Source organism: Clupea harengus, chromosome 9 (assembly GCF_900700415.2).
Source record: "Clupea harengus chromosome 9, Ch_v2.0.2, whole genome shotgun sequence".
NCBI lineage: Eukaryota > Metazoa > Chordata > Actinopteri > Clupeiformes > Clupeidae > Clupea > Clupea harengus.
This window is the reverse complement of record NC_045160.1, coordinates 736,462-754,428: the sequence shown is the minus strand read 5'-3', so window position 1 is coordinate 754,428 and position 17,967 is coordinate 736,462. Positions and strand designations below refer to the sequence as shown.

General features: G+C 41.9%; 1 protein-coding gene across 1 annotated transcript; it reads left to right on the top strand.

The window, feature by feature from the left end:
• Positions 1–1,920: 1,920 nt before the first annotated feature.
• rnf168 (ring finger protein 168) lies at positions 1,921–7,061 on the top strand. The gene is made up of 7 exons (XM_012830971.3): positions 1,921–2,032; positions 2,683–3,088; positions 3,476–3,546; positions 3,746–3,913; positions 4,301–4,389; positions 5,364–5,439; positions 5,889–7,061. The coding sequence occupies exons 2-7, from the start codon at positions 2,725–2,727 to the stop codon at positions 6,666–6,668; spliced, it is 1,548 nt and encodes a 515-aa protein (XP_012686425.2). The 5' UTR covers positions 1,921–2,032; positions 2,683–2,724; the 3' UTR covers positions 6,669–7,061.
• Positions 7,062–17,967: the final 10,906 nt, after the last annotated feature.

Here is a 17,967-nt window from a genome sequence, read left to right as displayed (position 1 = left end):
AAGGTGTTTTAGAATAATATTAATGCCATATACAATAACTGACTTTATGTTAACACCACTAATTAATGTTAGCTGTCTAATTATTTAGCGCAATGCTAGCATGCATCTATCGTAATTCGATTTTTAACCAAGGTAGCCTATTGTACTGCAAAATATTGATCGCGACCTGTTTACAAATCTGGTTAAAAAGATAAAGGTGAGCTGTTATTTATAGATATGAATTATTTCGCTCAGGGGGTGGGTGAGCTGCTGCCTTGAAGTCGACGGTGAGGGCTCAAAACACCATTAAGCCGCAATTCATCACGCGTGCAATGCATGTAAGCGAATATGGTCTCAATAGTTTGTTTCAAGTATAGGCTACAGCCGAAACCTCGTTCTGTTTTGATCAATAGTAATTGAGTTGATAAGCGTGTCTTCTTGTCACCTATGTTTAAAGTATTGTGGAGCATTCAGGGACGTAATTCTCCACTACTTCACACATTTTATTTAATGTTTGGAATGTCCTGAACATATTCCACCCCCTTTCATTGAGACACATTCTTTAGTTTCATCAGCAAAGAGTGATACATGTCACATGGCCCTGCCATTGAAGATAATGCATTTTCGCCTGTCTGATCACCTATGTTTAAAGTATTGTGGAGCATTCAGGGACGTAATTCTCCACTACTTCACACATTTTATTTAATGTTTGGAATGTCCTGAACATATTCCACCCCCTTTCATTGAGACACATTCTTTAGTTTCATCAGCAAACTGTCATAGGTATCACATGGCCCTACCATTGAAGACAATGCATTTTCGCCTGTGTTTAGGCCTATGTTTAAAGTATTGTGGAGCATTCAGGGACGTAAACCTCAACTACTTCACACATTTTATTTAATGTTTGGAGTGTCCTGAACATATTCCACCCCCCTTTCATTGAGACACAATCTTTAGTTTTTTCAGCAAAGAGTGATACATGTCACATGGCCCTGCCATTGAAGATAATGCATTTTCGCCTGTCTGATCACCTATGTTTAAAGTATTGTGGAGCATTCAGGGACGTAAATCTCAACTACTTCACACATTTTATTTAATGTTTGGAATGTCCTAAACATATTCCACCCCCCTTTCATTGAGACACAATCTTTAGTTTCATCAGCAAAGTTTGATACGTGTCACATGGCAATACCCTGGCATTGGAGATAATCCCTTTTCACCTGTGTGATCTGTGTGTCAAGTGTTTTTTCACAGTGAATGGCCAGATGAATTACTGCTAAACATTTTTTACCCTTTCTTTACAGTGTTCTGAACATGTTCAACCAACTTTAATAAAGACATAATCCTTTTATCAGCAGATTGTTGTGTGTTTTACCGTTTCTTACTACAATATTTGCAATGATGCTTGTTTAGTCAGTGTTCCCTATATTTAAACAAGAAAATCATACTTTTGTAACATCAGTGAATCGTTTTTAACCCATTTTGATGTTACTATGAAAGTAATATTAATTGTCAATTTTCAGCTACAGCTTAGTCATTATCAAAGTATCCTGTAACGCTTAAAATTAACTCACTATATCTTACCTTGTTTTAAAGCAAGTTAATATAATGCACAGTTAACAAAATACCATTATAAAGTCTGATCTAGCGAGTAGACAGATTAGGACTTTATAATGACAAATAGGCTACTATAACTTTCAAACACGCTTTTAACTATTTTCCCGATCATTAGGACAAATGGAACAATAAAACTCGTTGCATAAAAAAGGTTTTTATATTACCCAGTCGATTAACAGGGTTGTTTGTTGTAAAAACCTTTCATTTGATACAACAAACTAATTTTACTTCCTCGGTTCGTTTTACTTCCTGGGGTTATTGTGGGTTATCGTTGCTAGCAGAACGAACCATATATATGTCTATGGAACGAACACCTTGGAAGTCATTTTATTCTGACCCGGAAGTTAATACTTAATGACGCGGGTAATTCTGACTTGAAGATCAGTAAATGTGCTGTTGGCTTTCCCGTGTTTTTTTCCCTGGGGCCTGGAATAAGGTATTTAAGTAGCCTTTGAAATGTTGTAAAATTGTTAAATGTTAAACTGAAGCTACATTAATAGATCGATGTAATCTTTAATTGCCAAACTTTAAGTTCTTGCGTTGCTAAGCTATCAGAAGTTAGCGTTACAGGACAAATTCCAAAACATCCTAGTGTTAATTTGACATGCTAGCTAGCTGTGTTCGTAAAGTAATACTGCTTTGTTTATTCTGATAATCCGTGTGTGAAAAAATATTGGTAGATTATAGTACAGGATTGTACAAAACCTAGATAGTTGTCTGTTTTTGACATTGTCTAAGATATTGCCAGTGGTTAACCTGTTTAGCATAAAATGCTAAATTAGTTAGCCATGCTGCCAGGATCCCTGCATGTTTAATACTGTGTTTATGGCAGCAAGTTGTATCTTGTTTAATGCCCTGGACATTATAATTGAGTCATGTTATAATATTTGTTAACAAAAGTGAACTTTGTCAGCATGTTTCTGGTGGGCTCTGTAGTGGTCCGTATTGAAAATAATACACTAGCTAACAGCTAACATCAGAAGGCAGCTACATGTTGTGAAGTTATGTAAGATTGTCAGTTGTTTTGGGTCGTCGTTATTGAAGTGTCATTCTGTGTCATTTACGTAAAGTTGTATGTCTCGTCAGGTTTCCCCATGGGATAGATAAAGTATCATATGTGTCTCGCTTATGGTGAAGCCGTTCGCGAAAAGCGGTGGGATGCCTCCCGTGTCTGAAGTGCAGATTGCAGTGCCAGAGGAGGGCGCTGGCGGGCTGTCCAGGGCAGATTGCCTCTGTCCGGTCTGTCTGGAGATCTTCCTGGAGCCAGTGACGCTTCCCTGTACTCACACTTTCTGCAAATCCTGTTTTCTGGAAACGGTGGACAAGTCCAACATGTGCTGCCCACTTTGCCGCAAGCGTGTTTCCACATGGGCCAGACTTAATAGCAGGAAAAAGACCCTGGTGGATATGGACCTGTGGCAGCGCATACAGAATGCCTTTCCTGAGCAGTGCCAGAGAAGATTGAGTGGACAGGAGGATGACTATTCAACCAGTAGGTGTCTGAATCTCATGTGATGGTCCTCTTAAAGGCCCACTTTGTTGTTTCCTTTGTCCAATAATGACAGGGGCATTGTTTTTCTTTAGGTATGTGTAACTCACAGTTTGGGAATTACAGCGTGTAAAGTACAGACACAAATGTTTTGGTAATACCTGAAATGAAAGATGAGAATGGACAGATGAGAGTGTGAGATTAGTGTGTTACTGCTCCTTCCATATTGCATAATACATTTTTGTAGTTATGTTACTTTTCTCTACAACTTTAATTTCAGGTTTATCTTTCCTTCTGTATGCCAAACTGATGCATGCAAAACTGTCGTGTTGCAGCCGCTTGCTACTTGTCTCATCTTGGTTTTCTCTCCAACCCTCCCATTGTCCACAGTACTAATAGCAACACCCAAAGTGTGCCAGCCAGGAGAACTGCGAAGGGAGTATGAAGATGAGGTTAGCAAGGTAAGGGATCTCATGGTCCTTAATTGAATTGCATCAATGAATCAAGGGTATGTGCAGAGTGGACACATGCCCTCAGCCCCTTTTTTGCCCTTAAGAGAACACCTACCCATCAATTCTGTCAAGCGATGGCCCAGTTCAGGTGCGCATTAGTAAAATTCACTGAGGAGAGGATAAGCTGAGGTGTACTCTGTGTCACCAGGTGGAGAAGGAGAAACGAGCCCTGGAGGAGGACGAGCACCGGGCCAGTGAGGAGTACATCCAGCGCCTGCTGGCCGAGGATGAGCAGCGGCTGGCTGAGGAGAGGAGGAGGCAGGAGGAGAGCCAGCAGCAGGACGAGTGTCTGGCAAGACAGATCAGCCAGCAGCTGGTGAGATTCAACTCGGCCCGCGGCTCTTAGTGGACCCGAACCCATTACAGGAACATGGCAGTAGCAATGGTCTAGTCTGTTTGCAGTACTGTCAAATGATGGCTATGTCTGAGCTGTAGTTTAAGTCCTTGTGAAATGTGGTGTATGGTACTGGTTATCTCTGCCAGCTACCAGTTGCTTTAATATGAGATGCTGCTTTGCTTTATTGTATTGTATTTTTAATTTAAAGTGGACTTGAATTCATGTGAATGATCATGCATTGGCCAAATAACCCTTTTAAAACAGTTGAAAACGTACCTCCGAACACATTAGCAACCTATAGGCGGAGCATAATATCCTTATTTATTAAAGGTTTGTCAATTTTATTTAATTTTTTTGTCTTGGCAGAACCCTGATCCAGGCTCTCAGATGAACTCCCGACCTGTTGAAATTTCCCCACCACAGAAAAAGAAACCTGGAGCCGGTGACATACAAAAGTGAGTTGGAACATTGAATAGTTGTTCCCTCTTTACCTTGCAGGGTTGTTGAGAAGGATTGGTAGATATCTCTACAACTTGCTGCCTATTTGCTGGTGTAGAAGTTTATGACTTGCAGAAGTCAACTAAATTGCCTTGCACTTTGTCTGATGTCTTTAGCTGGCACATCCGTTTTTAAACCAATATAATTTGAGTTGGGGCACTGTCTAATAACAAAGTCTCTTTGTTCAGATGCACTCTCAGACAGTGTGGTCTAAGCTTTTGGATGTGTTAAACGAGAGTGATGACCTCATGCGGTGAGAAGCAGCCTGCTTGCTGGATGTGCTTGTGTTCTAACATCAACTGATGGAGACCTCAAACCATGAAGTGAAACTTTTGTCGTCATTGTCATACAACTGAACATCATTCTGGGGCATGGCCTGCTTATTTTTCCATAGATGGCCCTCACTGCACTGAGTGCACTCTGTCATCATTCCTGTTCTGCTCTGTTGGCAACTAAAGGAACGTATTCCTCTGAACTCAAACTGCTCACTTCCATAATGCTGTCCTTAAAATGAGGGACTACTGATGTAATAGATGTGCCGACCACAAACCCTTACCGGTGGGTTTGTGGTTCTGTCATCATATGTCTGTGTCACTGTTAGTGCTCTTGTTTTGGACAGTTTCTGTTTGACACCTTTTGTGAGTGAATGTCAAAGTAGAACTGTCAATATTTAATAGTGGCCTGTATTTCCCTTTTCAAATGTATTCATTTTGACTCTTTCACTCTTTATTCTGTTGGTCACGTACACATTTACATGCATCAAGTGGGCTGAATTGACAGTTTACTAGAAAGAAGAAGCCATCGGTCATAGGTTGTGCCATTGGTCATAGTTGGGAAATGTCCATTTATTTTTCATTTTCATTTTCACTTGGGCTTTGATTTTTAAGCGCTCAAAAGAATTCTGCTGAAAAAATGTTGTCTTGTGTTCCAGGTTTTTTGGTCCGGTCCGAAACAAACACACAAATGCCTCAGATTCCAGTCCCACCTCGAGCCTGTTGGCCAACAAGGTTGGTCTTTCTCTTTTAGTTTGCTAGATGCCGTTATCATTGGCTCATTTGATCACGCATGATCTTATCAATTTATGTAACCTACAGTGCAAATATACGGTCAATGTCTCTCAGTTAAGTTCATTTATATGACCGTTTTCACAGTCCTCCTAGCATAGTGTTTTTTTTGGGTTATTATATGGCAACGACAGTACGTGCATTCTGATTGGCTAATGGGTAGTCATGCCAGATGCACAGATAATCATACTTGTGTTTACATGATGATAACAGGGCTACTTCATTGTGTCTTATACTTCAGTGTTCAGTTATTTATGTATTTATTTATTTTGAAAATTAACAGCCAAAAGCCAAATATGCCAAAAGGGTAGGGAGCCGCTCACTTGACCTAACCCTAAACCACTGAACTGCTGGTAGATGTCTTCCTGTTAATCTGCATGACTAATCCTTAGGAGAACATCTGGAACATTGAGGTGTCCATCCTGTCGCCTCAGAGGAGCAACCCCTCGGCCAGCCACACCCTGCCCTCTCTGGACTACTACGGTCCGCCGGCCCAAAGCAGCAGCCGGCCTTTCCCCGACCACCTGTCCTCTTCGCCCTGCTCTCCTTCTTCCATCTCCTCCTCTTTGTCCTCCTCCAACGAGTTTGAGCTCGCAGACATCCAAAGCCCTGAGAAGAGCACCTCATCGACCTCAGCCAAGAGGAAGAGCGGTGTGATGGAGGCTGCCGAGGGGGAAGGGACCGGGGCGCTAACCCACAAAAGGCCCTGCACGGGCCCCTCGGCGGCGGTGGAGGCCCCGGGGCCCAGCATGCTGCAGCAGCTGACTCAGCAGGAGGAGGAGCTGCAGGAGCGGCGGCGGCAGGAGGAGGAGGACCGGCGGCTGGCCCTGCAGCTGCAGCGCGAGCTGGACCGCGAGGAGCGCAGCCGCGCCACCGACCGCAGCAAGAGCTCCAGCGACCCCTACGAGCTGCGCCAGAAGACCCCGCGCTCAAACGCGGCTGGCAAAGCCGGAGGTGACGCGGCTACGCCCCATCGAAGGCGACCCCAGGCAGACCAGGGGAAGACGCCAAAGAGAAGACGGCCTGCCCCTCCTGCTGATGCTGCTAGCACGTCTGCCAACCCCGCTGCCACCGCCACCGCCGCTGCTCCCACTACAGCTGCTGCCACTCCACTGAAGAAGGGCGGCAAGCAGACCACCATCATAGACTTGTTCAACTACATGAGCAGCTGACCAGCTTATATACTCCTATACTCTTAATGCTCTTCGTGTGCCTCAACAAACGGTGCTTTTCTCCATTTCTCTGACCCTGGATCTTTCCTCTCTGACTGTCTCACGCATGACCTTACCAGACTGAACTCGCTCATGCTGCAAACTTTTAAACTAGGTTTTTTTTTCTTTTTTTCTTCTTTAAATAATCCATTACTCACTGAAATAGAATGGGTGTTATGGTTCCTGAACATTTACTTGCTTTAGAAGATTTGCCTACTATAAGCAAAGGTTTCTTTTTTGTAGTTTTTTGTAGTTTTACATCAGTATAAATATGTTCTCATGTACTCTGCAATGATTTATTTTTGATTACAAAACAAAAATATTAAATGGAAGTATATATCTATATATCTTCAATGTGGTGTGTGTTGCCTTTTCTGTATAAAGAAACACCTCCAGTTTGCATCTGTTTATTTCAGGACTTGGCCCTTTCTGATTATTTCTGTGTCATCTTGACTTGCTCACTCTGGAGGTTCAAGGAAGCGCTGTTTCTATTAACAAAAGGTACATAAATGAGTGTACTAGTGCTCAGAGGCCATAGTTGTCACCAAACATGAGTGTTGTCGATGTGTTCCTGTATAATTTGAACTTGAAAACGTAGTATGTCATAGATGATGTCTGTCAAGATATACGTATGTCAAGAAATCTCTGAGCAAACAGGAAGCACCGTGGAGAAAAACCATTATGTAAAAGCAGGAACGCTAAGAATGTAAGTGGACAAAAACAAAACTGCAAATCTACTATGACCTCCATAAACAAATCCTTTGTAGTTTTAATTATGAATTCTGAAGGGCTAGATAGCTACACTTCTCCAAGTGAATCAACAGGAGATACTGTATACTGAATACTGTATTTGTCATGGTTGAAAAGCTTAAATACCCAAAACAGATATCCTCAGAACTCATTTCCACAGAGAAATGAAATGGCGATGCATGCGATTTTAATGAAAAAATCCAAACTTTTAGACTGACCATCAACACCACAAAGTCAAACAATGAAACTATACCATCTCTACGACCAATTTGATTATAATGTCAATTTAATACGATTGTCCAAAAAGAGATCTAAAAACCAAAGACCAATTCTGTAATCTTGGCGTTGTAATAGACTCAGATCTAACTTAACTTTCCATTAAACAGCTGCTGCTCAATCAGAAAGCTGCTGCTGGAGTTTTATCTGGGACTAAAATCTTTACACTGGCCTCCAGTTGATTACAGAATAGAGATTGAAGTGCTACTAGTAATCACTGAATGGTTTCGGCCTCGAATATAAAAAATAATAAAAATATAAGCACGATACGGCACAGGTCAGCTAGTAGAGTACAGAGTCCAAACTAAACATGAGGAAACAGCATTTAGCTGTTATGCTGCATGGAACTGGCACAAACTGTCAGAAGATCTTACATGCGCTGCGAATGTAGCCATTTTTAAATCCAGGTTAAACTTTTAGTTTTCTTTTCATTAATCTTTAATTGAGCTCTACAACTTGAACTATATTCTCACTGTACTTTATCCTGGAACTAGACCCCTGGTCACCCCCAACAGGGAAGTGATGTCTTGGGCTTATTTAGTGTTCCGAAAGGGACAAACACATTCTGGATCCACTATTTTTTGTACTTTTTTTTATCATATATTGTTTTTCATTCTAAAGCACTTTGTCTTCATGTTCCTTGTGTTTTTATTTATGTATAGCACACTGAATTGCCTCTGTGTATGAAAAGTGCTATATAAATAAACTAGCCTTGCCTGAACCTTTCATGTCCTGTGTTGACATTGTTTAAAATTAGATTCTAGGAGGAAAATAGGATGGAGTGTTAAAGATCACAACTCCAGTCCCAAAATTACTTGACTTATTTTGAGAGCATTCTTCCCCACTCACAGGTGTCTGAGACAGAGAGAGAAAATAAATAAATGAATAAACCCAACTGGACCCGTGTAGAGTTCATCTCTGACTTCCAGCACCATATAAGGACAGTGATTTATCTGCAAACATCCCCAACTTCCTGAATTTGGAGGAAAGCTGCCCTTTAGCGCGTGCTACGTGAGTAAGAGCCTAGCGCCACGAGACTCGAGCAGCGACCCAAAGTCTGTCTGACTCTGAGCCTAGGCATCCAGCCACAGTTCATTTTATCCTCATCTTCATCCTCATCTTCATCAGGCTGACTTCAGTCGATAAAAACTGACTGAAGTCAGCCTTGTTTGTTTTTGTTTGTTTGTATCTTCAGAAAGCTTATGGCGTCAACACCTTTACTGATCACTACATAAAGGGTTTAGGGGAGATCAGATCAGAGGTTCACATTGCACCTCTATACCCTTCCTTACCCTTACTGTTATACCTCTAAACATGCTAAATGTGCTTTCAGACCACATTGGCATCACAGCTGATGGTTTAAAAGAACAATTCTACAACACTGCTTCTCTCAAAATTGATGCCTGCCTGTCATAAGCCAGAGTGGGGAGACTTCAGACGGCACGAGTCTCGCAACTGTGGTATGTTGTGGTCATGTGATCCCTTGCGTCTCACGCAATGGCCCTTGGCCAGGGGGATATTCTGCAAACCCCATTTGTGTTTTACTCTTTCCACTAGTTGAAACTATGGTTAGTAAAAGGGAACAACGTGTTGCAAAAGATGAGAGAAGTGGTGATTCAGTGAGCCATCATCTTGTCACTCAGATTAGTAGAACAAGTGATATTTCAACTGCTTAGATCACAGTACATAAAGCCCCCGTATAAAAAGCTCTGATGGCCATTGCAGTGTGTGAGGCAATGTCAGTCGTGCAATGCAAATCTGCAGAAAGCGATGACAACTCTCAACTATCAGCTGTCCGTTGGTTAACCAGTACCACACATGCATGTTTGTGGACATCAATGCTTTAAGATGCTGTATTCAATATGGAAATAACCATTGAAAATATTGGCTGTTGCATTACATTTGACATCATGGTCTTCAAATGTCCAGAGATGTTTTCGCACACTTGGCAGCTCGGGACAAGGTCAGGACCATGTTAAAAAAATATGGACATCACAAGCATAGCTTGATTGTTCTCTCCTTTGTACGTCGCTTTGGATAAAAGCGTCTGCTAAATGACTAAATGTAATGTAAATGTAAGTGCCGTGCTTGATAAAGCACTGTTGGTGGAATGTGTTAAAAAGTGCGCCCAAACTATTTCTGTGGCTAGCGTTGGTGTGAACATATGTGATTGCTCATTGCAAGTCTTGCCATCACCACTCCCATTTTAGAAGTGAGAAAACTGCTCTACAACAACTATTCTCAGGCATCATAGTATTTTATCATTTCATCATATTTAATTTCGGTGCATGATATTTAGGTGCTTTCCGTAAGGAGAACTGCTTTAGGTTTGCTGCTGATAACTATTGCCATTGCATCTGTGTACAGGAGAGAAGAACTGGAGCAGTAAAGAAAATGATAGCAAATGTTACTGTTAAAGAATTAGCATATGATGTACCCAGAATAGGGCTGTAGGTACATCATGAAGATTTGTGGAGTTTACAGATGCTGGAATGTCTTAAAGGACTGAACAAATAGAATACCTCTGGCTATCTTGACTTTACATTCACTGCTGTGTTTATGTTTATAGTCTTAAGCAGTTGAGTTATATGAAATATTGTACAGATCCATTAAGGTTTGGTGAGGATGCTGTTTCCAATACATTCTGACCATGACTTAATCAGTGGTGAACTGCTGTAATCTATACAAATAGTATACTTGCACATCACTATTTAAAGCAGCAGTATGCAGCAATTTGCCACTTTTTGGTATAGGTTTTTATTGGCAAGTCGTTTTGGGACGATCTTCAAATTCATTCTGATGGTCTTATGAAGGACAGATGAACACACCTGTTCCCACTAGCCACTATGCAGTTCTGGATGGACCACCCCATGAAAATGTAAGAAAAGCTTTCACAGCTCAACATTGCAAACTACACCAATCACCAAAAGAAGCCAGTTTGCATGCTAGCAAGCAGAGGTGGGGCAAAGACACCTATATAGCCTATCATACAGGATTTACGAGACTCATATCACAGGCAGGAGCTGTGTCTGTTCATCTTGTTCCTGCCCAGCATGCCTTGCCACTGACCCAGCCTGAACTTTTACAATCAATCAAACAAGGCAGGCTTGATTAGCATATAATAGGGTTATTTAAATCATGTTAATTTGATTTACTATTTGCAAAATGGAAGTCTGTGTCCAAAAACGATGATTTTTTTTTTCCAGTTCGATTGCCATGGATGATAGAAGATTATAGACACATACCCTGTCTAATTATAGCATCAACATATCCAATCTGATATATTTTTTTTTTTTTTTTTTTAGTTTGTGGAACACGCCCACCTAGGGACACAAACCCTATACTATATCAGCCATTTGGGGCTACAATCTTGCCAAGTTTCATGTGGATCGGTGAAGTCTTAGCACTGGACCCCAACCCGCACCCTCTGGCACCGGAGGTGGCCGTGCTAATAGTTACACTATAATCCCTGGGTTTCTCACTTGACACTAGCGCAACTCTGCCACTAATTGAAAAAGATACATCCCACTTTGTTTGAGTATATTGTAACCTTTTAGTTTCAAAGTACTACAAAATTCCAGCTCCAAATGGCAGTGATGGTTGGATGACCAATGAAAAGTGCCAGTGTCCCCAGCACTTTTCAAATCAAACTGACACCACAAGAAAGCCAAAGATACGCTTGACTGTGAGATTGCTACAGTTTTCTATCTATAGTTGATGGTGGGAAGATGTTCTGGAGGTGACTCAGGCTATGTTCTTCCTCTCTCCTGGTGTTTGAAATGATCCCACTGAATCAGCCCTCCCTCCCCTCCCACACACAGACGCCCACAGCAGACCCGCTTCCCCACACATACACCCAAAATAAACAAACTTTTTTCTGGGGGTCCAGCATCTACCATGACAGGCACCATAAACCCAGGAGGTGAATAGCCCAGTACTTGAGTTTCGCCTCGATCAGTGTAGAAGATTTTGTGTAGTCACATTTACACATAGGGGGTTTCAAGAAGTTTCTGTGTACATTTTGTAGACTTGTCAGTAATGGTCGATGCTGGTTAAAATCAGCTGTTATTTTGTATAAGTGTGGTTGGGACCCATGTGCATGTGTGTGTGTGAGTGTGATGTGTTTGGGTTTGAGCATAGGGTGAAAGGGGTGTGTTTCTGTCTGTGGAAACCGTATATAACCAGCTTCCCCATAAGGCACAGTACTCATCTTTCCTTCTCCTCTGGACTCAAGACACTCACAGGCTCGTCTTCTGTGTCCACCACAACTGATTGCACTTAGACAGAACTTCTCTCAGGTATTAATCTTTCCATTCCTTCACATTTCATACTGGTCCAGGAGGGTGGCTGGTGTATTATTTAATTTGTTTTGCCAACTTGTGTTCAGGATAACATCCTGAATGTTTAGAGTGTTTAGAGTGAGTGTTTAGAATGAGTGTTTAGAGTGAGTGTTTAGAGTGTTTCTGGCTCAAACAGCACAATTCTGAATATTGTTCTTACGACTGTTTTGATTTATTCTTTTTCTTTCCAACAGCTTGTGAAATACTGCACAGTAACTCAGGCCCGCTTGGTGATTGGCGCAAAAATGCATTTTGCAAAGTGCTCACGTTGTGTGGGTTTGACTTTGGTCCCCATGGCGATAATATGCATTTTGGCGAACGCACTGCTGCTGTTCCCCAACCTGCAGACAAGATACCTACTAGAGGGCCATATAACCTCAGAGGCTCGCTGGGCAACAGGGATATGGGCTTCAGGAGTTCTGGTGAGGATGCACTGTGTTTTATTAGAGAGAGAAAGAGAAAGAGAGAGAGAGAGAGAGAGAGAGAGAGAGAGAAAGGAAGGGATGTCCGTGTTAGTGTGTGAGAGAGGTTGAGTGTGTGTGGAATGGGAGCAAAAGCTATTTACCAGTACTCCAAATATCGGCATCATTATTCAGGTCTGGTTACCCCACCACTCAAAGTGCACATCTGTGGGTGACTTCTTATTCTTATAAGGCTCCTCCTCCCAAGTGTGTCTCATGTCAAGTCCCACAGTGACCATACTTGGGGAACTGTGCGGTTACTGGCTGTGTACATGGCCACTTGATGTGTTTGTCATGTGCTTGCCTTCTCTTCTTTTTTTTACCATTGCTGTTATGGCTGACTAATTATTGTATTCTTTAATGTGATATGTGTCAGATGATGTAAACAATATGATGCTGTTGAATTTATGTGTTTTTACGGTACGTGGACGAGAAGAGTTATGCTTGAATCTCTGTTTGGTGCTCCCTACAGGCAGTGTATTCCACAAGCTGCTTTGCTCTTTGTTTATAAATGACTCGCTGAATGTGTGGGGATTTGTCTAGATTGCATTGTGTGTGGGGTTAGTGAATTCTCTCTTCTTCTTCTACACAGGTTCTTGTGGCTGCTCGAGTGTTTGTTTCCAATGGCAGCAAGAAAGGTTGCTGCGGATTTAGAGTAGCGGTAAGACGTCATTCGCTGTTTCTCAGTTATCTTTTGTGTCTGCTTTGGCATTGGTTCATAGACTAAGACATTCAACACATACACTCTACTTTTGTCCACATACATACGTCATTGTTATATGGTACTAAATACCTTAAAATATTTTCTGTTTAGAGAACATGCTCGTTCTGGGCAAATATCCCCAATCCCCAGCTGCTATCTTTCAACAGGTTTTATTTTTGAATGAACTAGGTGACCCAGTGCCACCTCCTCATCCTCGTTCTCTCTCTTGCAGATGATCTGTCAGGTGATTTACACCTGTGTTGCCCTCTGTGCAGCTGGCTTCTGCCTCATGACCAGTGTGAAGGGGCTGTTAAAGGGGCCCCACTGTCTGTACAATGGCACCCAGGGGCTTGTCTGGGGAACGCCCCTTCAAAAGACCAACAGGTGAGAAAATGGCAACCCCAGTGTACCCCCACACTGTCCAGTGTTCTTGATAGTCCTATTGTAAGGGACCCATAGCCCTGCATGCTTTGGGGTGCTTTCTCTCTCTAATGCCCCATTGAGCCACAATAACCAGATGAGATGTTGTATCAAGTAGGTGTGCCTAGTCAATCAGAAAATAAGAGCATTACAGACTAGCTGGATATGCTGCTTTGTTGCATACACCTGCATTTTATGAAATATTAGAAACCACAGCTACAAAGGAGCATGGGTACAACATGGGCAGACCTGACCTGCAGCTACAGCTGGCTTTATTTCAGTCGTGTGACAGAGTGACATCATCTCTTTGAAATGGGAATGGGCTGCCTTGTTCCTTTTTTCAGTGGTTTTGAGTCCATACGAGTGTCTGTCTCTGATAGTGTGCTTGTGTGTGTGTGTGTGTGTGTGTGTGTGTGTGTGTGTGTGTGTGTGTGTGTGTGTGTGTGTGTGTGTGCGCGTGTGTCCACAGTGAGCAAAGTTACCTCTGTGAGCCTGAGCGCTGGGCCTCAGCCTGTGTGGAACCCCAGAGAGTGGTGCTGTGGAATGCGTTCCTCTTCACCGTTCTCATAGTGACCAGCGGAATCCAGGCCATCCTGTGCACCGTCAACATCATTAACTCTCTACTGGGCATGCTCTGTGGGCCTGGCTTTGGCATAAACAAGGTAGCATGAGCAACACTTTTTGTGGCCTCATTTGTTTTGTCTGACTGGGGTGGTGGTGTGGAAAAGTGAGTGTGTAGCTGGGGTACAGTGTGTAAACGTGTGAACGCAGAATCTGGTATATTAATATATTCAGTGCAATGTAACTACGTTTGCTATGTTTACATATGTTTTGTTATCATTCTTTCTCTTTTCTGTGGAATTGTAAAAAAAAAACTGGTCTCTTTGTCAGTGAATGGTGAATGAATATCTATGTTCCTCTCTTTGTCAGTGAATGGTATATTCATATCTATGTTCCTCTCTTTGTCAGTGAATGGTAAATTAATATCTATGTTCCTCTCTTGTTAGGTTACACCAGCCTGAAGAGATCACTTGAAGCCTGAGAGGAAGTGTTACCAAAGAGTGATGTCATATCTTCCCACTCCAGAGAATATTGGATATCATCGCATGACAGTAATTCACTTAATTCTTGTATAAACAGAGCCTTCAGATTCCAGACTCAGTGTGACACATACGTGTCTTGACATCTGGAGTCCCCTTTAGATAAGCTTATGGAGTATATGAAACAATAACATGTAAGACAGAGAAGAGGGTTAGTGTTTGTTAGAAGGCTCAGCATTTGTCAACATTTTATCAACTGGAAAAGTGTGTTGATGTTCGTAGTGTCATGAATGTAGCCATTTCTCAGTGTACTCCTTACATGTACATTTTTTTTATAATTTCTTAAGCAGGTTGGTCGTTGCACTTTGCACTTTGCACTTTATGATGTTTTGATATGTGTACTGGTATGTTATATTTGCAAATGTATGTCTGTGCCTGTGGATAGCATGAGGAGAATTTGTACTGAATGTCACAGATTCCATTGTGTGCCCTATCTGTTGTAAAATAAATGCTTTTTCATTCCATAATAAATATTTTTTATTATATAACGCATCTTTATGTAATATCAGGCTAGAGTCTTGGTGCCATAGATAAGATAATCTACTGTGCTTTTGAACAGTGATGTGAAATATTCAGTTGCTCATTCGTGATATCTGGACAGAGCTCACTACTGCCCCTCCTGGTCAACACTCGTCAGCAAATCAGGAGCTCATGTTCACTTCTGTTTCAATACAGCGTTTTTATTTTACATATGTGTAAGAGATATGAGCCACACATTACAAATGGTCAGAGCTACTTTATTCCCACTCCACCTTAAAATAAAGTACCTCAAAATAACAACAAACAGCACTTAAATAACTAGATTTGCATTTGCTGAAGGAAATACCAGCATGTGAAGCAAAACAAATCAAATTTAAAATAAATTTAATATAGAGAGGAGAGAGAGGGGTGTCATTTTGATTTATTAAAGAGAGTGAGACAGTAGGCTAGTGTCTTTGATTAAAAAAAAAACATAGGGGGAGAAATATAAATAAGAGAAAAATCTTGACTGATGGCGATCCATTCTTGCCTCATTAGTGCTCAGGCTTCTGCTTGTCCACCCGCTTTTTGAGGATTGACCACCGGTTCTCGGTGGGATTAAGATCTGGGGAGTTTCCTGGACACGGATGCAAAATTTGAATGTAATGATCTCCGAGCCACTTCATTATCACTTTTGGCTTGTGACAATGTGCTCCATCATGCTGGAAAATGCACGGATCATCACCAAATTTCTCCTGGATCGTTGGCAGAAGCTGGACGTTTTGATACAATTCTTTATTCATGGCAGTGTTTTTGGACAGAAGTGTGAGTGAGTCCACTTCCTTGGATGAGACACAACCCCATGGATGATTATGGATGATCTCAGGATGCTTCACTGATGGCACAACACAAGACTCGTGGTAGCATTCACCTTTTCTTCTCCGGACAATCAATTTCAATTTTCCAGATGTCCCAAACAGTCGGAAGTGGGATTCATCAGAGAAATTACCTTTGCACCAGTTCTGCTGTCCAATCTGTTGGTATTTTTTGTAATACCACAGATAGGTGGAGACTCAGTTGGAGAATGATTAATCAGGAAACAGGCTTTATTCTTGCAATGATGCGCAACAAGGGAGAGAGGAAGGTTTCACTAAGCAGATTCACCCATGTCTCTGTTTACACATTGAAACAGTCCAAGTTTAAGTATCCTAAACAGAATAATGGGTGTCAACCAATACCCCGACCCCTACATGAATAGCGCTTTTTTTTATTCACAGGAAAACCTAGGAAGCCTAGGAAGAACAACACATTGCATTGCTTCACATGCACTGCCATTCAGTATGGTAGCTGTTATTTAATAATAGTTCGAGCTTTGAGTGGTGCAAATAGTCCTTGGGGCTTCCCAGTCCCATAATCAGAGTAGTTCTAGTAAACATGAAAGCCTCCTCCAGTGACTCTTATTACAAATTTCCTCAAACTGTTCTGAGGATATATTCCCTTGTGCATGGAGGTCAAAGAGTTGACAGCTGCTTCTTCTGGTACGTATCATTACACTGTATTTTGCCATTTTACTTCAAAATGCAGATTGGCTGATTTATTTTCTATCCATGATGTCAGCCTAGGAAGAGGAACCTAAACAGTGTAATGTATCTGCATTATTGAGCCTGTGCTCTAATTCACTGAGTGGTGCAAAAGTGATCGCCCCCCCCCACCACCACCCTACACAAACCACAATGGATTTTAATGGTTTCTCCATTGTCTTTTGGGCCACTGTTTTGTCTTGGTTATTTCCTCTTCTCTCTATACCCCCCTCATATCTCCTTCCTGTCACTCTTCAGATTCTCCTTTCTTCCCAGTCTCATCTATCTTCCCCATCTCTGCTCCCTTGTTCCAGTCCAGATCTGACTGGGTTTCAACCCAAAAGGGCCTTGAGCATTGTCTTTATTGAATGCTATTTTTGGGTCATATATCTTTATTGCATCCTCTCCACTCAGACCAGCCTAAACCACTAATTGCTGAATTTATGGTTATTGGATTTATTTATGCTCTGGTGCAGTGGTGGGAACTTCCAGTATTGCTGTGAGCTATGGCATGTTTCTTATGTCGTCCCTGGGTACCAATCCTTAGTTAGGTGCTAGAGAGTCTGATAACTTAGCTAACTTTTATGGTATAGGCTAGGTACACAAATCTTGTCTTACAAGTACTTTGAAAGTGTCTCTTCTCTCTACATTCTCTTCCCCGATTCAGCACGATTGCTCTTTATTTGACTATTTTAGGGTTTTATCACAGGTAGAAGATGGAAGAGAAATCATTGACAATATTAACCTGTTTCCATCACAGGCATCGATCCCAACATCAATGATATTTATGGCATAGCCACTGTCACGGAACGAACAGACTCCGAGATAGGAATACTTGGAACAGAGTTTATTGCAGACAGAGATAGCCAGGAACACACAGGACAGACAACAGGTTGCAGACACGGAGATGCTGGTGCAGACACGGAGATGCTGAGGGGTTAATCCTCGAGAACACAGTCACAACCCATGGAGGGGCGCAGGCTCGTAGCACTGCTGGGAACTGAGGGAACTGGCGATCTAATCGCAGAAATGAACAAAGCAGAGGCAACCTCTGAGCGAACTAACTATAACTGAAAACGCCGTTGCGGCACTAACTAAACAAGAACTAAGACTATAAGCTAAACGGGAACTAAGGCGATAAACGTAACTGATTCGAACTATGACGGGAGAG

What these genes read in the sequence shown, in the direction of transcription:
- rnf168 (XM_012830971.3), top strand. Translation starts at nt 2,725, where the DNA reads ATGGTGAAGCCGTTCGCGAAAAGCGGTGGGATGCCTCCCGTGTCTGAA. An exon ending in GGAGGATGACTATTCAACCA is followed by an intron (nt 3,089 to 3,475) that starts GTAGGTGTCTGA and finishes CATTGTCCACAG; the next exon opens with TACTAATAGCAACACCCAAA. An exon ending in GACAGATCAGCCAGCAGCTG is followed by an intron (nt 3,914 to 4,300) that starts GTGAGATTCAAC and finishes TTGTCTTGGCAG; the next exon opens with AACCCTGATCCAGGCTCTCA.